Source organism: Lates calcarifer, linkage group LG13 (genome assembly GCF_001640805.2).
Source record: "Lates calcarifer isolate ASB-BC8 linkage group LG13, TLL_Latcal_v3, whole genome shotgun sequence".
In the NCBI taxonomy this organism is placed as follows: domain Eukaryota; kingdom Metazoa; phylum Chordata; class Actinopteri; family Centropomidae; genus Lates; species Lates calcarifer.
This window is the reverse complement of record NC_066845.1, coordinates 24,679,644-24,704,313: the sequence shown is the minus strand read 5'-3', so window position 1 is coordinate 24,704,313 and position 24,670 is coordinate 24,679,644. Positions and strand designations below refer to the sequence as shown.

General features: G+C 41.8%; 1 protein-coding gene across 1 annotated transcript in view; it reads right to left on the bottom strand.

Moving 5' to 3' along the window:
- Positions 1-20,030, bottom strand: part of wdfy3 (WD repeat and FYVE domain containing 3) — a 78,414-nt gene extending 58,384 nt beyond the window's left edge. The window contains exons 1-6 of the mRNA XM_018682347.2: positions 19,500-20,030; positions 8,530-8,740; positions 7,120-7,243; positions 5,242-5,351; positions 949-1,173; positions 201-393 (exon numbers count right to left, since the gene is read on the bottom strand). Of these exons, the coding sequence (XP_018537863.1) occupies positions 201-393; positions 949-1,173; positions 5,242-5,351; positions 7,120-7,243; positions 8,530-8,740; positions 19,500-19,528 (892 nt within the window). The 5' untranslated portion in view covers positions 19,529-20,030. The remainder of the gene's footprint in view (positions 1-200; positions 394-948; positions 1,174-5,241; positions 5,352-7,119; positions 7,244-8,529; positions 8,741-19,499) is intronic.
- Positions 20,031-24,670: the final 4,640 nt, after the last annotated feature.

Below are 24,670 nucleotides of genomic sequence, written 5' to 3'. Positions count from 1 at the left end.
AGTAAACAAACTGTTTAGTTCATTTAAAATGCGATTCCTTGTTGGATCTATAGATTAAAAAGTTTATAGCTCCTATATGTGGATTACACAGCTTTTTCCAGTTTTTTTCATGTGGCCAATGAACTCTTGATGTGGTTTGACGCTTCAGTGCAGCTTGGGTGGGCTGAGACGTCCTACACATACTCTATATTTGTATTTACCATGTATGTATTTGACCACGTTGACACTGAGGCCGTGTCGGGAGATGGTGGTGAGCACCTCGCCGGCACTCCTCCTCCACGGCAGGTTGTGGGGGGGGCACCAGGAGGTGATGGCACTGAACAGCAGCTGGAGGTCGTCCTTTTGGGCCAGCTCCTCCGCCGGAGACACGAAGGTGCAGAGCTTCACCAGGATCTGCAACGGTTGAAAAAGACAGGAAATTGACTCCAGGCATCAGCCTGAAAATGAGCTGATAAAACTACAGCTGGAAAAAAAAACAAAAAAAAAAAAAACAGCCGCTTGCAAAGTGAAGCCCAAGTCTTTCATCATGGAGACAGAGGAGTGTTTGTTAAATGTGTCTTTTGTAACTGGCATTGTGATATGTGTAAGGGACTAAGGCCATTATGGAGTAAATGTAACACTTAACAGGATGAATTTCCCACAAGGATCAAACTAAAGCAATAACCATCTTATAATGTGCTGATGCAGAATACTGACATACTACAAATCTTTACAAGATTTAACTTTATACCGAGTCAACAACAAATTATTGAGATTTGCTTCTCTGCCAGAAGTAAATATAGCTTTCTACATCAGAGGAGGAAAATCAAGTAATTTATTGATTTTTGACGTATTAAGAGATTTAAATCTTAAGTTAATTTAATTCTGTGGTACGAGGAAGAAGCTGAAACAGAATAAACATCTTCCAGCTGTGGATGAACCAATGAACCAGCGCAGTTGTCTTTTTACCTGGACAAAGACTTTCTGTAGCAGTGCCCTGCGATCGGCCAGGGGCAGCTCCGGCTGGGTGTGGCCCTGGCCTGGGGTCTTCTCCTGTGTGGGCGGCGGTGGGGGCGGCGGCTGCGGGGTGGGGCCCACCGGGGCCTCGGCCATGTGGGGCAGGTCGAAGAACAGGTAGAGACATTTGACCAGCGTGGAGGGTACGGACATGGTCGTCATGCAGTCCACCGTTTTCTGATGAGGGACAAAACAAAACAGATTGTACATTATAAAAAAAAAAAAGAAGAACTGTGTTGAGAGTAGGGTTGCAAAATTCAGGGAATTTTCTAAATTTTAAACTTTTAATGGGAATCAACAGGAATTAATGGGAATGAAATGGAAATTAGCTAAACTGAAGGTTAGCCTATAACAGGGAACTTAAATGTAGTTGAGACTACATCCACATCCAGTCAAGTCAGTTTGAATCATTTTACTGGGCTCAATATATTTGATCTGTGCTATTAAAGTTCAACCAGCAAAAATACATCTACACGTTTGTACAGTAGCTGGCTAGCTGCTAAATCAGATATGCTAACTGCAAGCTAGCTAACCAGTAAATCAGATAAATTTAAGCTAGCTAACAGCAGGTTTATATGTTTATTTTATTCAACATTCCTGTTTTTTGTTGTTGTTCAGTGAAAAGAATAGATTAAAATTCAACTCACATATCAATAAACGTCAAAAATTTCATTTTTTTAAAATGTGTATTATTTTGCACACACGCCTGCTTATGACAAAACAAAACGTTTATATTTGTGATACAGTTTGTATAAATTGCCACTAATTTCTCATTTCTAATTCAATATTTTCAAAATTCCCCAGCCTAACTTCCCATGGAAAGCTTCCTGCCTCTTTGCAACACTAGTTGACACCAGAATTTTTTTTTGCAGTAGCCGACTGTACTGTGAAAATCTCTGTAGAGCTGCAGCTGATTTGTGCTCAACAAATAAAGATGAAAATGTTTTAGTTTTTTGTGCGACTTTGGTAAATGGGTATTTTCACTGCTGTGTTATGATTCATGGTTGTGTTCCTGTGAGGAAACAGAAAGGGCAGGAAGAGTTGTGAGTGCTTGAAGTGTGTGTTTATTGTGTGTTTTCCACAATTTTACTATGTGTGTGTGTGTAAGAGAGTGTGTGTTTTTGTCCTGATGGCAAGGAAAAGGGCCGGAGAAAGAGATGGGGTTTGTGCTCACTGAGGCGAATGATTCAGATAATCAAATGCTGCCTCCCACAAATACACACACACACACACACACACACACACACACACACACACACACACACACACACACACACACAGGAAGAAAGCTCACACTGACAAATTACCTCACTCTTACTTTCACTTACACACGAGCTCTCATATAAGACAATAACCACACACACACTGTGGCTGGTTGAAATGACCCTCCCATTCTACTCCAGCCCCGTGTGCGCACGAGAGAGGAGGTGGACTCATGATGATGAATAACAGAAGACAGCACGCACACACACACACACACACACACTCAAATACTCAGCTGATCGATGGAGAGAGGGAGTGGGGGGAGGGAGAGGAAAAAGAGGAGAAGGAGAAGTAGGCAGAGGAGTCTATAGTTGATAGTGAATCAGTATAATGGAAAACTGGACCAGCACCTGTGGTTCACCGAGCCCGTGAGGTGAAGTGTGTTTACAGGCCGTGACAGACTTATTGGCCCTGCTGCAGCTTTAAGGTCAAGGTTACTGCTAACAGTCAATCAGGGAGAAAACCAGAGAGGGAAAGATGCTTTATTGGATGCATGTGTGGGAGAGAGAGAGAGGGGGAAGGAGAGAGACATGAACACAAGGAAAGAAAAAGAAGAAACACGTCAAGAAAGCCCATCTGTGTCAAAGCCAGAGAGAGATAAGTGCACTGGGAACACAGAGCGTGAAGGGCATCCTATTACAAAAAAAAAGAGAGAGAGAGAGGGAGAGAGAGAAGGCAGCGTGGAGGTAAAGACAGAGCTACAAACAAAAATATTGCTGTTTTATCATCTGAGGGAGAAAGAGCAGGAGGTGAGGGAGAGAAAAGAGACAGAAGAAGAGCATTAAAGGGAGGGAGGTGACGTCAGGTTTATGGGAGACCAGCTGCCAGGAGAGTCCTTTGTTTTACCGTCTGAGACACCAGAGGAAAGGAATACAAATCCATTAAACCCAGTCACTCCCTCTGAAACACACACACACACACACAGAGAGAGAAAAACACACAAACAGGACCTCAGCCACCCTCTTCAACAGCGGGTAATTCTTTTTCTTGTCAGTTTGTGTGTACGAACATCGAGCAGTTATGCAGCAGTATAATGAAACTGTTGCCTGGCCCATCATGATGACATAAGAGGAGGTCGGCAAAATAGTGGAAACAGATGAGAATGGAGGAAAGGATGCAGCAGCAGGTTAACATCTGAGCTCAAACACTCTGAGCTCTGACAATTAATAACGAGCTGTAATTATGTGCATGACAGGTTTGTTTTTATTTCATTGAGCGGGTACGTCTGAAAAGCCGCAGAAATAAAAGCTGTGAAGTTAATAATTCTGGAGTTGAGACTTGTGAAGCGTGCCTCGTTTTACAGCTCGTCTCAAGGTTCCTTAAAGAAAAGCGCTCATCAAAAATCTTCAGAGGAGCTGCTGAAAGAGACGTCTGAATGCCAAGACTGGAGGGCTGAACACAAGAGAAAATGCAGGTTGGGTTCTGATAGCTGGTGCCATTTTGGATCCAGTTTCTGGTCCCAGATTCTTTAAGCTCCAATACTAACTAATCTCTAATGGAACCTTCCCTTCCTCCTTATTATTCTTTAAAACCCAATCCTGAAAATATTCAGTTAGTCGGCGTCTCATTTCATAAGAAACTTTATCAGTGAATAAAATGGTACTGAACTCAGAATGTATGAATTTAATGGAGGTTTATCTGATGAAAACACACTTCCTGTTTAAAAAACCAAAAACATAAGAATCTGGCTTCATTTAAAACCACCACAACCAACTCAAATGACCACAAGAATGCATTCTGACTGGTTATAGAGCTGAACCAGTCTCTAAACAGAAAAGAAACTACATTTCATTGACATGTGAGTGGTTTAAATCCCAAAGCATCAGCTGTGAGAACTGAGGAGCAGAAAGTGGACTTGAAGGATAAATTTTATTTTTATTCACTGACAGTAGAGGCTTGCTGTCTGCATGTGTACAAACCTGACTGAGTATATTTTTGCAATAGTGTATGCACAGTAAGTAGTGGCACTTCAATGTTGCCCCTTGAGGCATTTATCCTTCAACTATTCTGCTTTAGTGCTGCAGTGACTTACTGTTTTGAACATAATGCAGCAGAAACAAACTGATACAAACACAGACTGTGCTGTATTTTCTCTCAAGCCTCCAAATATAATCTTTCCACACACCGTCTTAGAGGTGAACTAAATCTATATGAAGCACGGCTGCTGTGAGCGTGTGTGTGTCGACAAGAACATGTAACTCATAGAAAAAACAAGAGCAGCGGGGGGGTTTTAAAACATGTCTGCGGAAGGAGAGAGGACGTGTTTGACTCGACAACAACAAAGGCAGATTTCTGATGTGCAGCAGACCAGGAAAAGCAGCCAGCCAGTCAGCCAGCCGGCCAGCTGACAGCGATGCTCCCCTCAAGACCTCCAGAGGAATGCGGGCCGGAAAAGTTCAAAAGACGTCTGCTGGCCACAGTTTGAGAGCAGAGACAGAGAGGGAAAACAAGAGCTTAATGTCTAACCTTTAAACCAGGAGGGCAAGACGCTGCCACGGGAACACTCAGAATTATGCAGAACAAATCCAATTGTTGACTAGATCTCACTGCATGGCAGTAATGCTGCTCATGTGACATACAGAGGCATCAGCAGCATGATTATGCGTAGAGAGAAAATAAGAATACGAAGAAACATCGGGCTCAGCATCGATTCCTTCACTCAGTACAGTAAAGCAGGTTTAACAAATGACTGTGTTTGGGGAGAATGAGCTGAGATGGGTCAGGTGGGATTTCTTAGTCGTACTCAAGAGCCTGTTTCTCAGTTCTTACAGAGGATGATGCTATTTCCTGCAGGGGAGGGATCAAAGAGGGGAGACAGAAATAGGTCAAACAGATACAGAATTCAGGCTGTTTCCCCCAGATTTCATGTTTCATCTACAGCAAAGCGAGGACACATACGAAGACACACAGGACAGAAATCACACACACACAAACATAACGTCAGCTCGGTGATGCAAATGAGTTTATTGTTATTCTACCGACCTGTCCGGAGGAGGCCAACAGGTTGATGGTGGTCAGAAGCATCCAGCCGCGACTCGCCTCCTCACTCTGGTTCACCTCCAGGAACTGGACTATGGCTCGACTGGCTGCCTCTGGAGAAGCAAACACACACACACACACATAAACACACCGTTAGCTGGATGGAAAGTGACAGCTCATTGTGGCAGGCAGATGGGCTGCTGGAACAATGATTAGTTATGCAACAAATAAATCATTGTGGTGAATGCGAGACGTGGGAAAGTGTGGGGCTGAGGGTTGTGGGTTTGTCTCGTCTATAACCCACTATTCCAGGACAGAAAAACTGAATTTATAAATCAAAAATTGGCTTCTTGTAGAGAGATAACAGCGTAACATGTCTCACACATTAACACATGCATTCTTCATGTAAACCGTTTGAATGGACACTGGCTTTTATCCAATTTTAATGTGGATCTCCCTCTTCTCCACTGAAACACGACTGTTCTGCTTCAAAGCAACTGAACTGCCATTTTGTTATCGCTCCATCATTCAGTCTGACACCGGCTTCATGTTTTCTGTCTAAATTTAATACAGATAATTAAAGCAATCAAGAAAATCACTTTAAGACTTTCCCCTCCACGTTAGCAAAAGGGACATTTAATTAGTGGGTGATGACTGCTCTGATTGATTCACGATTGGTCGGGCGGTCGTCTGAGCGGGATCACACCGGCCAGTCACTACTACTGCACAGACTCTGGCTCCAAATGACGTCACCAGCACACAATGGCAGCGCCTGTATCCGGGATATTTTGGCTTCATTTTTTGTACAGTGGGAGGAAGCAGAGACACGTCTTCAATCTTCACACAGTCACTGGTCTGACTCATCATCTTTATCGTCAATCACAAAGGCTCTGATTTGCTTAGATTCATCTCCAAACATGGAAATCGTGAGAACAACACCAGCACTGTGTCCAACATCACCCTGTCGTTCACTTATTAAATTCTCTCTTTATAACAGACACTCAGAAATATTTGCTTAAAATCCTGCAGCTTGCTGTTTAGAGAAAATCTAAATCAGTTGTGTTGATGATGACAGAGTTCTGCAGAGTCCGCCGAGAGCCTGAGTCAACTACTGAGTCAGTCTACAGAGGCCTGGTGACCAGCTGGAGAAGTGTGTGTTTATAAACTGTGCTGTTGCAAAATCAGAGCTGTTCTCTGCTCGAAAACAACACATCACATGGTCAGACAGAGACGAGAGGGAGATGGAGAGAGATGATAAAGAAGGAGAAATCAGAGACGGAGAGCTGGAGACTCACAAACTGTGTGTGTGTGTGTTTGTGTGCGTCTGTTTGTTTCCTGTGGGGAAGCCTCAGTCAAAGCTGCCACTACTGTCAAAGCTTTGCGGAGATGCTGCTGGCACACCTGTAGTGCAGACTAACCTTTCATGTCAGAATAAAGACACATCACACTGGTCCTTTCTACAAGAAAATCTACTGACTGTGAAACAGCTAGGCTCGTTTTAATTGGAAAATTGTACATTTTAATCACTGTAGAATAAGACAGACACTGTTCCTAAGAGATGAAAAATTGGCAGAATATATTTTGGGTGTTTTATTTTCTTACAGGATATATTTGCTGCAGCTTGACAGCAAAAAATTTAACCAAAAACAATCTTTGCATCATGGTTTTTACTATGAAAACAACCCAAATTGATCATAATGGAAGGAGTAAATCCAAAGGGAGAACAAACACCTGCAGAGGGGGGAACAAGTAGATCATCTTTGTGACAAGAAGAAAAACGGTTTTGGGAAATACCCACAACGATGCCAAAGAAATGATAAATAGATGTTTACAAGTACTTCCTATTATATTTTTCCTACATCTACCTGCCAGAGGGCTCACCTGTTGATTTATTGGAGGCTCTTCGTCTGATCTCAGTCACCATGAGCCTCGAGACCTGGGTGGTGAACTGCAGCAGGTCGGAGAACTTCTCCGTCATGCTGCTGGGCGGAGCATTCCCAAAGACCTAAAGGAAACAGATCAGCTGTAGTTTAATCCAGAAAAAAAGGGTAATAAAACTCCTCTAATGTCAACCTGCATTTATAACAAGGGTTAAACTGACCAGAGAGTAGAACATTTGATATTTGAAGTACACTGGCTAACATCTTTGTGTTCCTTCTGGCGTGCTCTAATTTTACAGCCACAGTGCACGCTGCAGCCGGGGCCTTTGGGAGCGCAGGTCAAAGATAAACTACACTTCATTCAACAACGGCTCATCGTGTATTTATTTATCCAGCAAATCTGACATGAAAGTAGGCCCGGAGCCCAGCGCCCCGCTGCACCGGGAGCACTCCACTTTTGACATGAATTATGCCACCAGTGAGTGAATCACAGCCAGCACCGGGTAATTAGCTGACAAGTCAAGAGACCCTTGGTAAGGCACTCCAGTCTGACGAGAACACTCAGCAAGGCTGCCTGCAGTAACGGCTGCAAAACAAAGAGGCATGCTGCTCTATCAGTGTAACAGAAAGACTGCAAATAAATAGAAAAATCACTTAACTTGTTTTATTGAATAAACAAACACAGACACAGACATTTTACATTCATCTATGGCTGTTCCCATTTAAAGGTCAAACTATGTTTTTTAAGTTTTGATATCCATAACAAAATATTTTTGTGGATTTCATTTCTTTTTTGATGCAGCCTGTGGCCCGAGCACTAAGAGGCTGTTGCATTTCGATTAAACTTGACAGTGTGTGGGAATTTGTTACCGTTGCATGACTTCATTCTCCTACGCACCTGTCTAACAGGTGTGCATTAGACAATATTCACTTTGTCAACTTGTCTGATCTGTACTTTGGGACCAGCCTGTGTCACTGAGGAGCTTCAGATTTAATTCAGTGTCAGTGCTAGAGAAGTATAATCTACATACTGTATTTGATCATGTACATGGTAGACTGAAAACATGTATGTTAGTGTGCAAGTCAACATACATGCACAAGTCAACCAGTACATTTCCATCAGATTTTACTATCAGCTTTGTATGGAAATGACCTGTGAACCACAGGATCTGAATCCCAAATAATTCCCAGGTGACGTCTCTTTTATTGATTCCATATCAATCCATCAACAGTATCTATTAAGTCTACACGGACAAGAAATACCAGGTTTGAGTGCCAGCTCCAAACATCACAGAACCAAAGTGAATGCTTTCCAGTAAGCTGTCAACTCAGAGTTGTTATGAATTGACATCTGGCCAACCACATTAATCTGCCTGTGTTTAAACAGCCTCCGACACCTGCCGTGACTTACCCTGTTAAACACAGGAAGCATCATATAGAGCTTCTCCTCCTGCTCCTTCTGGGTCATGTGGCGAGGAGGGTGGCACAGTTCTGAGAACAGGCGTCGCAGGTGCATCAGGCCCAGCGCGTTGTCCTGGGGGCTGCACTCCTCCTGCCTCGGCCGCCCCATGATCCTCTTCACCATGTTCATCTTGAGCGGCTTTGTCAGGGCAAAGGCAGCCCTGTGGATGGGAGAGGGGACGTTAACCACATGTCTCACAGCAGTTCAATACTTATAACATCCTGTTGGGCTGAATGTCAAATTTGAATACTTTTTTTGGTACCAATTAAGCTTGTCCACAGTATAAAGTTTTAAAAACTGTTAACGACCAAAAGTTGGCACTGCACACAGCAGATTTGTACTCTTACTCACTCCTTCTTTAATTAGAGTCTGATTTAAATCATATTTTTTCTTAGTTTAATGGTTGTTTGGCTGCCTGTCTTCAAACTTTCACTCTTCTCAAATAATTGGCACTGTAAATAAATTGAGCAGAAAACAAAATCACAATATAAACATGTAGTGTGTTGTACCTCTGCAGACTTTACTAAAGGTCCTCAGCTCTAAGAATGAATTTCCAGATAGTAAAGTCTATGCAGCAGCCAGCCAGCTACAATCCAGAGGTGGCTCCTGACTTGGGCTTGGCAAAGGTGGCATCACTTGGCCAGATTTGTGGCTTTGTTTCCTTGTAAACATATATATGTATATGTTTTGTTAAGAAAATGTGTTTATGTTTCTCAAACTAGGAAAATGAAGAAGTGGCAGACACAGCTATTGCTCATTTAAAACAATCCTGAGTCTTTTTTTCAGTACTTCAGACATAAAGCAGACATTTTTTGTTTTTTAAAGTGTAGTCTCTTGCTGCCTTGTTGGCCAGCTACTAAAAAACAACAGTTTGTTCAGAATGGCAGCTCTGACACATCTCAGTCTACAGCTGGCACTGCGTTGGAGTACACATCTACCAAGGTTAATGTGTTTCTTAAGCCAATTTACTTCGTACTGTATTAATTTGATATCTTTTCTCTTTACAGCATGGTTGTTTTATTTTTAGCCATTATTTCCACACATCCAAATCTCTCCTGACTATCTTTAAGATGGTTGCTAGGAGACGTCACTGAGTTGCAAAGCCTACATACAACACAGACAAACATCCGCTGGTAAAAACAGAATAAAGAGGCTGGAACGGTGCAACTAAGTTGCTCATCAATCTCAATACAAGCTCCCTTTTTCAGCAACCGCGCTGACACTCTGTACCTTGCTCAAGGGCACACTGACACTGGTGACTGAGGGAGAGAGACGCATTTCTCATTTACTCTCCCCACATGATAGAGTATGAGCCTCTGGGGATGTGGGACTTTATGGGGGAAAAACAATCACACAGTTTTGCTACAGAAGACATGAAAAAAACCTTTGAACCTCTTTCCTCAGATCCTGTTTCATTTCCTTGAATTTCTCCATCAGAGATAATCACGCTCAAGTTACACCTGTGTTTTGTTACACCTGCGATGACAGTATGACTGCTCTGACCTTTGGTCTCTTTATTTACCAGCTGCACACTTGGCCTACTTTTGAAATCATATGTAGCTCAAAAGCCTTAGCTTGCAACGGATAAATTCCTGTTCTGTACATCTTTTTCCTTTACATCTAAACGTCAGGTATATTTACAAAGGTTACATCCCTGATCAACTCTTAGACATACGCTGAAGTGAACTGCAGCTAAAACGCACTGACAGTTCAGCTCCAGTCCTCCAGCTTCCTGGACACAGAGGAGACATGACAGTCTACCATGCAGTCCAGAAGAGCACTCCTCACAGCGGATTACACTCACTTTAGACTCTGACAAAACAGTTCCTGACCTTTAGTTTAAAAAATAAACACAATATCACAGTTAAGATTTCTGGGTGCCATTTTTTTAATAATAGTCCCATCAAATCACTATTTAATAAAGGTGAAAGAACCCTAAAATGATTATTTCATAACTAAATAATGCAGTGAACCAGTGACCAGGACACTAAAGGGCAGCTCTACTCTATGCATGCCACCAAACTTTGTCCCAGGGACAAAGTACAGTACACTCTGCATGCAAACCAAAACAAAACAAAGGGTTTTAGCACTGTGTTGATTCCCTGCTGCTCCACACATACTGATCAGGTCCACAGGGTTACAAACTTACAGGATCAAACCAAAGGGTGAATTTCATACACTATCCCTGTGCAGAGAGACATGTTGCTGTGCTACTCGGTATCAGACACAGATCACAGCTCCTGTAGACGGAGGCAGTGTTTTCCATCCCCGCTCTGCAGCCACTTATGTGAAGTCTAAACAAATCTGGATTCAAACCAACAACCCTCGGGGTAACAGCCCCTCCGAGCAGGCTAATTCACTCTTGGAAAGCTTCTCCATCTGTTGGCTGTATATTAAATTTGATTCTGTTGTTGTGATATCACACTTGATGGCACTTCGGAGATCTTAGGGTATTTTTTAAAGTAGTCTGTAGACTTGACAGCATGCCAGACACAGATGATTTTGAATAATGTGACTGAGGATGCTGCTCCTTGCTGTTCTTGGCTCTGTTTGTTTCCTCCTCTGCATGTAAACAGCAACCCGAGTGTGTTCTATTCTTGTGCCTGAAATGACTGTTTTTCCAATTAACGCCATATGCCAATCAATCAATCCATATGCTAAGTTGTTTGTGACAAAGAGATACTTGAATTTAATGGCTACGTAGGTATGAAAGAAGAGGAGGATTTCAGTGACCCTATCACCTTTCCTCTCATCCCACCATCACACAAAACTGATTCATTAAACGCACAATATTCACTGATTGAAATCATGCTCCCAACAAGAAAATACTCACTGATTAGATAACCCAATGACCTTTTCCCTGGCACCACAACTCTCTGGCTACAGTTTCATAACTAATTGGGACAATTATCAGGTGTTCCCAGAGGTCTGCCCTCTGCTGAGAGCCTTCTCGTTCGAGGTCTGCTTTTCCATGACTGGCATCTCAACGACCCACATCTTCTTTCTTCCTCGTCCCTCTCGTTCGATTTAAGGACCGTCATAAAAGACGGAATGGAAGAGACGGACGGATACGAAGAAGCTTCCAAGTGTTGTTCTGATTTACAGGAACGTGGCATCGGTGGCACTAACAGAATTAGCCCAGACAGAAGGCTTTAGTAACTCACTTTTCCCACACAGCAGGGCTGCCCTCTGGGTGAACTCACACTCGAACTGCAATTCCATTTAACATCCACCATTTAGTACACTTTTATCTCAAGTGCCTGACACTGCCTATGAGTGCCTACATACGGTATGTTTTTAGCATGAATAGATTCAAGGGGTTGAACCCCTTCACCTGGTAAGTGCTCGGCTTTATGACAACACAGGAAACACTCACTATACCGGGACTCTTAGTAAGAGCTGGTAACATAAAGATCACAAAGCAAGAAATCAAAGGAAATGACAAACGCTGCAATAATCACGCTTTGAGTTCCTTAATTAGTTGTGTCACATCAGTGCCTCTGGGCTTCTTTCCTCAGTTTGAAAGAAGATTTCATTAGAAAATAAGAGGAGGACAGGTAGGATGTTTGGGTTAATTTCAGACACATGATGGAGATCAAAAGAGACAAGAGCTGAAAGGCTCTGGGTTTGACATTTACAATACAGCCTGTGTGTTGGCAGCGATACACTCCTAATACTAACCACCAGCTCTGCCTGTTGGAGATAAGGCATTAGAGAAAACCCTACAGTATATATCCTTCCAAAACAACAAAATTATAACCCTGCCTGCTGCAGGGACTGATAAAGTTTGTTGAGCACGTGACAGGACATTTTTGTTTTCAGTGACAGGCCTATAAAAGCACCAACTCTAAATTGTAGGAGTTACTTTTTTTTGCTGCACTCTCACTTATTCTTTATTATATATTAAGGTGATCTTCACAGATTTCCAGGGAATAAATCTCATCTTTGCAGCAAAGAAAGAATAAAACATGAAGATACAAGGCAATATATCAACTAAGAAACTGAAGGTTTAAGATACACTTTATCCTCACTGTGCTGTAGCCACATCATAGTTTATTAAGACAAAAAAAGTCTCTATATACTGACTGAAAACACAGTACTGCTTCTCTTTTACCCTATAAGAGGAAGTGAGTGCAGAACATTAAGTCTTTTCAGCCACAGGAAGTAACAAGGTGGGGTCTGATTAACTACACCATTGAGAGAAGCTTCAATTTAAACTAAACTTTAAATCAAGTTTGACTGTATAAAGTTGAAAAAGTACATTTGTGTTGCATAGATCAAGCACAGAGTACGCAGCCAGACGGGGATGCTAACAATGGGGACCACTGTTTATGTGACAGCCAGTCGTCACAATATTATTCAGTTTGTTTTGTCAGCTTTAATGTACGTCAACCGAGATGGTCACAATCAACAAACACCGCCATAAAACCGTGATGTGAGTGAACTGCTGACTGAGTATAAGCTGACCTGCAGGGTTTTTCCCAGGAAACAGTTTTACTGAGACCCAGGAGTTGTTGTTTTCACAAGAAAATGGCTCCTGGTTTTTGATTGGATGCCAGAAGCTGAGTCAGCAATTTGTAACAGTCAGAACAGGAAATTACACAAAAAAGGAAAATTATTGTCTGTACATGCTGCTGACATGTTTACCTGTTGACTGTGACAGCTGATTTTAAAGTGTTTGGTGACTCATTGAAGGTCGCTGAGTGAGGACTGAATTGTTTATCCTTGGCATGTTTTATCAGGATTATGTTTACGGAAGTAAAGGTTGATTACTACTATTACCTGTCATAACACTGATGAGATGAGAGAGATATTCACAGCACTGCTGCAGCTCTTTCCTCTGCCTAAATCCTCTCCCTTTCTGTGTTGACACATATACTGCATTTGGCCCTTGGTTCTAATTTATATCATTTAATAATCCACACAACCCACATTACAGTCCATATCATAAATAAAACACACTGAATCCTCTGCTGGATTAATGGGCAGACCACAGGCAGTAGTAAAAAAAAAGAGGTACATCTATAGCTGGCCAAGGCTTTGAGAAGAAGCCACAGATCTACTGCACATTTGGCGAAGCCGGCACACCAGCAGCAGGGTTATAAAGTGATCAAGATGTAGCCTCAGCAGCATCAGCAGAAAAGCCGGTCTTCAGCTGTTGGCTATAATGGAAACTCAGGCTGAGCCACAGACAAGCCTGTTGAAAAGCTGCCAATCAGGAAGAAAATCTTGCTGGATGTCAAAAATTGAGAATCCAGAAGCAGAAGTGGTTGGCCTGTGGCCGGTTTAAAAATATCCAGTCCACTGGGACAGGTTCTTGAGTCACTGTTTAAAACTGCAAGTTTCACTATGAAACAGGAAGAACTACAGAAACCAGCAGACGTTTGTTCTGAGACTTGGATTTGTTTGGAAAGCGTTTGGAGACCTGGAGAAATTTTAAAAATAGATCCTGACAGCTCTGCCAGAAAATGTGAAGGTCATCTGGTGTGGTCACAAGGGGAGAAAATGAATAAATGAATCTCTAAAATGCAGTGTTTTGTCATCCTCGACTGTAAATCTTTGCTGTCTCTTGTGCACCAAAATATTATTTGGCGTGCTGTATTTTTACAACTTAGATCTCAGGGTTTTTCCCACAGTGTTTTACAGTTGAGGCGCCCCACCTCGCCTGAAATAAGCGCTTCTGCTAAAGTTACAAGACATGGTCACACTTAGAAAAACCAATATTAGGCTTATTAAAATTCAGGGGGAACTACAGCAATAACGCTGCATCACACAGCAAGGGAAATGCCATTTCTAAACAAGCCAGCTGGTTCTTACTGTCATCTAGGTGCAAATTATGATGAGTTAGGATCTAACTGATTGAGCTCAGCTGGGGATCATTCACTTAGCAGAAAAAAGAAAACGTTTTCTCTGGGGAAAAAACCTTGATCTTATTTTGAGAGGTTTGGCTGTGGTATCTATCTGTGATAACACTGTTAGCACCTGGGAACATCACAACAAGGTCTGAAAGCCAAATGTTTAGCTTTTATTTGGAGGTTAAAGCAAAAGTAAGCACTCGGTAATGTCAGTAATAAACTGCACAGAAAAACTGCATCACAGTCTGTCAACTATGATTGGCATTTTAAAGTACAGTTTGTTATGATGTTGCTGTTTGTCTTCATTTTATCTTCCAAACTACATTGGCATTCAGTAGAGCACATACCTCCACCAAGGCCAAACAATCCTACACGACTGCGTGACTCCAAAAAAATAAAAGGAAAAGGGAAGTCTTCTGATAACATAAATTATTTATGTGTCATATCTGCCCCTTTAACAGGAACTGCACCAGAATTTAATGGGTTCTTCCCTGGCCTGCGCCCCATCCCTTTACTAAGTTTGGTGCAAATCTGTTTAGTACTTTTTACAAAATCCTGCAGACAAATACACAAACAAACCTCTGTGGTGGAGGTAAGACATCAAGGACATCTGCTGGTGTTTTCTGCCCAGTATGATTTATTTTTACTGCTGTCAGTGTGTTCTGAGATCTCCACTATTACTTACAATGTACAATTTTAGCAGCAAAAGAAATTAAAATAAATTCACAAAGGTTTTCTGATTTTTTGAGTGTAAAAATGATGAGACATTTGCTCATGTCTCCCACTCAGGGAAAACAGGAGCGCTTGTTTTAATGCAGCTCAAGTCCCTGATCAAAATGCAGCATGTCATTTAGAAATAAGATCGCATACAGGTACGAACCAAGATCCAATTCTAACACGATTAATCGTGCAGACCTAACCAGATTATACGTTGAGCTGTACTGCAGCTGAAATAGCCCACCTATTTTTTTGTACTGTAATGTATCCTTGACGCAGATCAAAGCCAGCATTTATCTCTGAACAATGCTGACTGTTAACGCTGCTGTACCGGGCTCCTATGTAACAGAGAGTCAGTGAAGCAGACACGAGTGCTGAGAGAATGGTAGAGTCGGAGCGCAGCAGGGCCGGGACCACAAACTGGGGCAAACACATGTCATACGACTCAGCATAAGGCTGAGCTGGAAAACCAACAAAAGGGGAGGCAGTGATCCACAGACAAATGCAGGATTACAACTCACTCCACCTACTTGGTAAGCAGCGAGCGTCACAAAACCACAGAATCCCGGAGTCCTAAGACATATCATTTCGAGCTCTGTTTGCACATCCCTTTCAACACTAGGCTCTTAAGTGGAGTCAAAACTGAAACTAAGAGACACGGAAAACAGATTTGGGAGCATAAATTACTGTCTCGCTGCAGCTTTACTTAATTAATATCTCACAGAGGAGTATAGTTTTACCTAAAAGCTGCTTTTTGTTTCTGATTGATTTCCTGGAGCTTCATCTCAGAGGAGATGGTGACTTTTATCTGGCCAGTCCTCTGTGAAAACAAAGGTTTCAATGCTTCAAATAGCACATGGAGTATTTAGCTCTTTGGTGGTATAAACCTCCAAACATGAGCACAACAATCCTGAAGTTCTTCTCCTTTATCTCAGCTTTTTGAAAAGTATATGACAGATTTTTACTGGTTGATATTATAAAAGATCTGCATTAAAAGATGGATATAACATGTATTAGCCTGATATCTGGGAGTGTTTTATTTCATGCGTTTGCCTTGAAATTAATTGGATCCATTTTTAGTTTCAGATCTGGAAACATAGCCAGAAAAAACATGATGCCCACATCTTTGGCAACAGAGGCCTCTTGCTTCCTTCAGACATATGAAGCCGATTTATCTGTTGATCCAGAACGTGTTGTGAGAGAGTGGATGCACCTGAAGGAAGCTGGAAACGGTTCAAAAGGACTGAAATTTGCGAGCACAAGTGATTTAGATTCCTCGCACAGCTGCCACACTGTTGTTATCTCCAACACTGAGCCACTGAGCGGCTTTTGTTTGGGACACCGTCTTTTTATATCCTAATATAACGAAATAAGTTTAGAAGTTGCTCGCTCATTGCTCATCTCTCCACCCTGATGTGAATTTGAAAGCCCAGCGGTCGACCCATGCAAGCAGAGAGCTCGCTGAACACTCGATCAAACTCAGGGAGAGGTGACATAACAGGGAGGATTAAGATGGCAGCTTTGATGAGGATTAGAAACCCACAGCACCTACATCGTGCAGAGTAATTACCAACTTAAAGCTAATGATACTTCTTAGAGCGCTAGAAAAGAGTGTGTGCATCCCTGACCATGCTAAGACCAATGCCATTCAAAGGAAAAAGTGAATTAAACCATGTCTACAGCTGAAGGAAAGAAAACAAGTCAGTGGCATCAATGGAATGTTGACTCTATGCAGCGGGGAACTGAGCTGGCTTTCTTGGCCCTCCAGTCTTTTTCAAAGCATTCTCTTTAAGCGGACGCCAGCTTCAATGAACGTCTCGCGGAGTTAGCACCAACTCCTGGGAGATGAAGGCAGCCAATGCCCTGGAAAAGCCCAACTCTTCAAAGGCTTGTGTGGTTGTTCCTCTGGAGAAAGTGATGTAATCACAGAAATGTCTCCTGTCTGACAGTTTACAGGGGTAGGTGGAAGCTGCGGCACTCCACAGAGAAGAAGAGAAAAAAAAACTGGGTTGACAGGAGGTAGATAAAGAACCAAAACTTGTAAAACAAAATGCAAATTTGAAGAAAGTAAAAGGCTTTGCAGGCAGAGTGGAGAATTCACACCAACCTCCAGCCAAATGTTGGTGCATTTAGACTGTCCCCTGCAAGCCACTGTGACACAAAACCTACCATTAAACACCGCTCTTTGTTCACTGACAGACTAGATGATATAGAAATTAAAATACAAAATAACTGTGTGAGTGATAAAGTTACACCGGAGCCGCCTTAAACTACCACAGCATGCTTTCGATTAGCAGCTAAAACCTGATCTGTGTGAGTGTAACAAGAGCCAGAAGGGCAGGAAATTACCTCACGTCAAACAAGTCCAGACAGGACGACAGCCTCCTCACTGGACATCTATTTAGGCCTTTGGTAAACGACGACTGGGGTGTCATTGTCACAGGCTGTTCCCACCAATCACCCACTTTAATTCTACCTGTGACTCTACTGCCAGCTGTTTGGGCAGATAAACTGTAATTGGCGAATGTTGAGTTGCAGCAGCAGCGGCTAGTGTGAACAGTGGACAAAAGGTGGATTTATTTCTCAGAGAAGCCAAGACACACCTTCTAATACAAGTCAAGTTCAAAGAGTAATGTTGCCCAGCCAATATTTTTTCAATAATGTCTTGGTTCAATCATTGAGCAGTTTCCATGACAACAAGTGAGTCTCATACAAAATTGCCGGCTGTCAAGAACCACAAAATTATATAATTCTAAAATATTAGGAGGGATGTTTATTTTAAATCTCAACTCTAAGAGTCAGTTTGACTTTAAAGCAACAAAGTTTAACTTTGCTGAGCAAATCAATCGACTGACCGGAGCTCTAACTGTGTAGTCCCACTCAGTGAACTATAACATCTACAAACGGTGCCTATTACCCATGATCCCCCTCTTCCAGAGCCAGAGGTGCTGCTGTTTAACGAACGAGCCAAAATCCATTTATAATTTTGAATATATTCAAAGTTTCCTGGCTGGATATCGGAGATGAACGCTGGTTTTTAATGAGTTCTAAGTCTTTTTAACCGATCTACAGTTCAGCATTACTGTTGAACTTGCTGGGCCTGATTCCAGCAGTTTAAGCTGCTGACTATCACTCAGTTAGCAGGAGATCTTACCCACTAAAAAGATGCGTTCAGGGCGTGAAACAGGAATGAAAGAGACACTATTCTACTCATTACAAGTCAGTGAACCGTCAAATTGATTCTGAAGCTGTTATTTTAAAGTAAAATAGCTGCATAACGTTGCTTTAACTGTGATATCACAAATTTCCATAAATTTGTATGTTGCATCAACAACACCTTGTATTCCATTTGCAAATTTCAACCCTAAGGTAATCCACCATCCCATGGCAAACTTTCCATAAAATCTGAACTCTGAATTTGTCCTTTAAATACCAAAGATTCACCAAAAACTTTCACCATTGGCCAAATAGAAAAGGTGTTAAAATGTGGTTGTATGTGCAGCAGAAATTCATGCGCCTATCTATCATAATTCTTACTAAAGAGCGTCTTTGTAATGTTTTTTCTTTCTCTCCCATCAGCCCACGTCTCCATCTTTGCTTTTGTCTTGGTCACAAGTCATTTGCTGCTTGTATAATGGAGGCACTAAATATCCCTTAATCTCTGCTGGTCTAAGTAGAGCTTGGATGCTTAATTTGATCTAGGAAGCACAGTGACATGTAAATTGTGCTCCGTAATTTCATCAGTTGCAACCAGATGTTTCAGCTTTAAAAATCAGTGACACTCTTATGGAAAATATTTCATGAATAATCCTGTTCCACTACGCACCCAGGCAAGATTTTTTATGTTGTGGCAGTGCATCAGCAATGAGTAAAAAGACTTAAAAACATCACACAAAAGGAACCGAATATCCACCAAATAAACGATCAACACTCTTCTAATCTTAACACTTGTTGTCATATTGAGTTAAATGTAGCCCTAATGGAAGAAGCCCATGCTGCTTTTTATCCTGCACATGATAACTCTAGAGCCATCAGGGTATCTGGTTACAGATACAGTAGCTCCGACTGTTGCATCCCTCACTGCTTGATGGTGGTGATGATGGTAATCGACGCTTATCACACGACTGCACTCAGTCACCCCGGCTGTAAGCATCTCCAAAACAGCTGAAATGTTAAGTAAGATGTAAATCAGTCTGGTGCTGACACTGACAGCCAATGCTTTTACATCAATAATAACAAATAAACATGCTACATCCACCGAGGTCAGGCTTGCCACCGGTTAACAGTAAACAAACCCTTTGGTCGCTGCGGAGACAAGCTCAGCACCCAGCTCTAGATTTTCCCTACCTGCTGTTCTCTCTTCGCTCCGCGAGCATCTCAACTCATCAGCAGCATAAGAGGAGAAAAATATTCCACTGTAAACCAAGACCGTCTCCTCTCCCTCAAAAAACTGTCGTCTCTCTGATATGGCAACCCGACGACAATGGTGTCATGCCTTCCCCTCACGGCGGCGTGAGAAGAGGAGAGGCTAAGCGCGGAGGCATGGCTTGTCTTCATTGGCAGTGCCAGGGGCTTTGTTTGCCAGCCAGCGCTCTGTGTGTGTGTGGCCTGCCGGGACTGGCACAGCTGATCCCCCCTGACACCGGGTGGGGTGTACAGGGCTTTGGAGGAAGAGGAGGAGGAGGAGGAGGGGAGGTGGTGTGGTGGTGGTGGTGCTGGGGGACTATGGCCGTCACACTGAGAGGAACATACCATTTAGACCAGAAAAAGGGGGGGAAGGGGCATGCATAAGCCACAGTAGCAAGCACCATTAAAAATTCATCTTATGGGGATTTAGTTGCTGTTATGTACGTCCAGGCACACTGAGTTCACATTAACTCTGCATTATTATGACATCAGCCGCTTTCTGAGACACATATAGAGAACAGAAAAAGTTTTCTCTAGAGCAGTCTCTCAACCTTAATCTAACATACTGATATCTGGTGGCTGCAACCAATGACTATCAATTATTCAGCAGATGAATTATCAATTAATCATTGTAAGAACCAGTGTGTAGGATTTAGGAGGATCTACAGATGCATAAATACGTTAGCATTAGAGTATATTCACCTGAAATTAAGAACCATTGTGTTTCATAAGCCTAGAATGAGCCGGTCCTCTTCCAAGGAGTCAGCCATGTTGCACCATCATGTTTCTACGGCAGCCCAGAATGGACAAACCAAACACTGGGTCTAGAGAGGGCCTTTTGCGCTTCTTTGTCACCTGAAGGCTTCCATGTATTCTGCTACACACGTGGAAAGGAAGGGGTGGAGTATTCAGTTGTTGCTATTTACCTAAATGCTAAAAAGTCAGATCAGTATCACTGTCAATATTTGAGGATCCATTTGAGGATGGCACCTTGGCATTTTTCCCAATTTTCTAATGGGTAATAGACCAAAAAAATATTTGCATCCCTGCAGAATAAGTATGAAAATTCACAATACAACTGTGAACTTGCTGCAACACGGAAAAGTGCAGATTTTCTCAACCTCAAAACACAGTCACAAGCTTGAAAAGGTTGCGAAAACCCCTCTCTTCGAGACTGTGCTGGAACATTCTGAGAACCAAAGAGTCTACTGGTTCACTAAGACGATACTGAAGTGTGGTTTCCTGCAGCGAAACACTAGGCCATATGGAAATGAGGCCAGCAGGGAAAGCAGATCATCCACCTCACTGAATGAAGCCACACACAATCTCCTACTCAACATACCACCAGAAGCAAAGTTGAATATACACAGGAAGTGAAAAAATCAGTACCAGAAGCTTAACTGCAGCTAGAGAGACCTGTTGTGTTATAGGAGCCTGAGGGGTTTTCAGTAACTACAGTTGTAGGATGTGTAGGATGTGGTTTGAACTCTTCTCTGTCTAAACCTGCGACTTATCACGCACTACAGATCACTGACAACAACAACAACAGAATCAAATATGTTCAGAAATAATGCAAGTAGAGTAGTTCTGTTGATCGACACTATCGACAATAAACCACACATGTGAAACACAATCATCTGAGATCTTCAAGCATTCAAACAACAGCCAATTAAACTGCAGCAATAAACAGAGCTGGGAAAATGTCTCTTCAGTCTGTCCAATAAAACAGCACTACCATTACAGCAAACAGCACAGAACCCATTACTCTGGTGTCATATATGATCTGCCCTCTAACCCTAGGGCTGAGATAATCAGCTTCAGGACATAAAGGAAAAACAAACTCTTCTTAATTAATTTGAGTTTTGAAGGAAAATTCCACAGTACACTGAACAGTGAAGCTTTTCATTGGCTTAATTAATGAAACTGCAGTTTATTTTATGCTATTTAATAAATAAAACAAATCAATTAAGAGTATAAGGCTGGCATTATTCTGTATTTTTCTTATCAAATCCAATGAAAAACCAACAATATGTTAGCTCCGTCTCTCAAATTGGACTGACTTCCCTACCGCCCAAGGTCGCCCAACTGTTGGACTTTTCCGACTGTCAAAATAATTTGGCGCAAACACTTTCTACCATGTCATTGGAGGAGCGTGACTCGTTTTGGTTTGCCCGCTCCACTCCAGTGTTAGTGTTAGTTTTGTTAGCCTGCCAAGAGCTGCACGGCTGTCGCAGGACCCGGCATAGCTAGAGCGAAAAACCGGCCAACAACACTGTCAGCAGCCCAGCAGGAGAGGCACTCCACCTGCCTGTGCCTTGTCCTTTAACAGCTGGACATTGTAGTTCTTCACAAACACAACTCAACTAGCAGTAAATTATGCATTTCTTGCAATTGTTTGCAACTCTTTAATACAATTATGATGCTTTCATGAGGAGGATCATACATAGAACAGAGTAGAAAAACACCCAGTGCAACAGTGTGGCTATTTTTGGACTATCACAGAAAATAACTTAAGTAGAATCAAATTATTTTGGGAAAATATAGATTTTTCACACACTCAATTCCACACTCTACTATTATCCAATATCTAACTTGTGCAATTAGTTAACACAGTGATACTTTATGTATGTGTATATATATTACAAACACTGAGTACACACACACGTGTGTATGTGCATCATAGAGCATGTGTGTATTGACAGTGATTTCAGTGCTCTGCTGGCTCTCATGACGTGCAGGCCATTCCCCAGAGGGCTAATTAAGAATTATCCTCTCCTGGTTTATGACTGCACGCTGCTTCTCCTCAAGAAAAACGACAACTGGTAAACTATAACTTACGCCTGGTGTCTGACTTGGCATTTTGCGGTGAACCACACAAAACACACATACAACACAGGCTGTCTCTTTCTTTGTGATGCATCTAACATGGCCTGAGAGAGCTCACTTGGTGCACTGAGAGAGGAATTAGCATTGGCCTTGTGCTGCATTATCCACAAGATTTTAATGTAGCTATCCAGCTACACTTAATCAATAACAAGGGCTTCACAGAGTGCAGAATACACACACACAACAATGCTCCCATCCAACCACAGAGAGGCAAACGCATAGATAAAAATGTAATCCCAGATGGTAATCTTTGCTTTGTTTATGTGCATTAGTCTTTGCTGCATAAAGCTTGGGTCTATGAGAGCCTTAGTTACTTATTTGAATCTTTTCTTATCCCAATTTAGCCTCAGGTGTACCAGTCTTCACAAAGACTCTAACAGCACCTACAGCAAACAGTTACCCACTTTTCTTCCCAATAATTCACAACAACCACTGTGCAGCAACTGTCACCGGACAACGGCAATTATCTGCTTAATATACAGCTTTTTTTACTTCAAAATATGCTTTTTCAAAACCTCAATTTTGTGCATAATTATAATTAAACAATTAACAAAGTCATCAAGAAACATTGGTAGCATATTATATAATTAACTAAGTAATAGATGGAGGTTATCTGAGGTCATCAAGGTTGTAATTGTTTATTAACCAGCTATCTGAGTGGATAAAGTCCCACAATTCCTATTAAATAACACAAACTTCACTCAAAGGTATGGTTTACCAGACTTTGGATAATGGCAGTAAGGGCATATAATATTGCTTAATAATATTATTAATCTATGACAGAGCCTTGGTAGTGTTTGAAAAAAAAAAAAGTAGATGGTAAACATGTGAAAGTTTCATACGAGTCAATTACTGAGACAGAGTGGACTCAACGAACAACACAGATCAAAACATTGCGTATTTATCTCAACCCACACCTGTGAGAGTCACTACTGTAACTCCCCCAGAGAGAGACACATACAAACAACAGAGAAAACTACAGTTGTAAATGTAGGGATGATGGCAGGTATTCAGCCATAGCAACCCTTGTTTTAGCCCTGGAGAGTAAACCCAGCTGAATGACTGAACTGGTAATAAGTTTCAATGCCTGTTAGCGCTGGATGCAGGAAAAGCAGAAGAAAGAAAAGCCCTGAGGTCAGAGTTCTGACTTTACTTCTCACCAAACTGGCAGGTTTTGAGTAATCTCAGTAAATCACGGCAAAAGCGAAACTCAACTCTGCAGTGGAATAGAAAAAGAGGCCCTGTGGGTTTTACAATCTTAGCTTAACATGTTGTGCAAATTTGGAAAATAATATTCCAGTGAAAAGTTGAATGTTTGTGGGTTGAATATTTGGCTTCCACCAACTGACTGGAGGCAGACGAATTTAATGTTCTTGCCGACATTATTTTGTCCCATTGTTGATGAGAGCTTAGATGTGGTATCATTGTATGCCTAACAAAGTGACAGGGTCATTCTTTATGTCCAGGAGTCACCAAAACATCTCATGTGAGGCCTTTTCATATTCTTAAGAACAGCTTATGTTCGCACAGATCTGGACTGAATCATAGTTCTTAGCTCACTTTTTTTAGCTCCAGTTTCTGAGTATCAGTAAGTATACTGCCATTTTTAAAAACCTGTGTAAAACATTAGCCGTGCGAACAACCAAGTGAACTGACTGTACACGCAATGGGGGAAATACAACACGATTTTCACTCATTAAAGCAAACAGCTCCGACCCTGGTGCCCTCCATCTTGTTGTTGTCATATAAACAGACACAAACGGTTCCTATTGAAAGTGTGAATGCAAACAGAAAAAAGCCCTTCAAGGTACATTGTTCTCAGCGAAGTTCCTCTCAGGGAGTCTACACCACAAGCAATGACACCTGACAGTATCACATGATCTACTGTTACAGTATAATGTAATAAGTTACACAGTTTCAGGTGTGATGTGTGTGTGATGTTTTCCTATCAATATGATTTAGTTCCATGCACAATATTTCTGCCTGGCAAGTTTAAAACAAGTGGAAAACTACGGTTTAGTAATCAAAGGCTATAATAATTGAAGGTTTCGCTTATTTGAAAGAATAAAGAGTGTTGACATCCATTGATTTAAAATTATTTCTATTACTGATTAACCTGATTTTTAGATTTGCATTACAACTTCCCAGGCCCCAACATATCGTCTTCAAATTACTTATTTTTTCAAGCCAGAAGTTCAAAACCAAAAGACAGTCACTCTAATCAA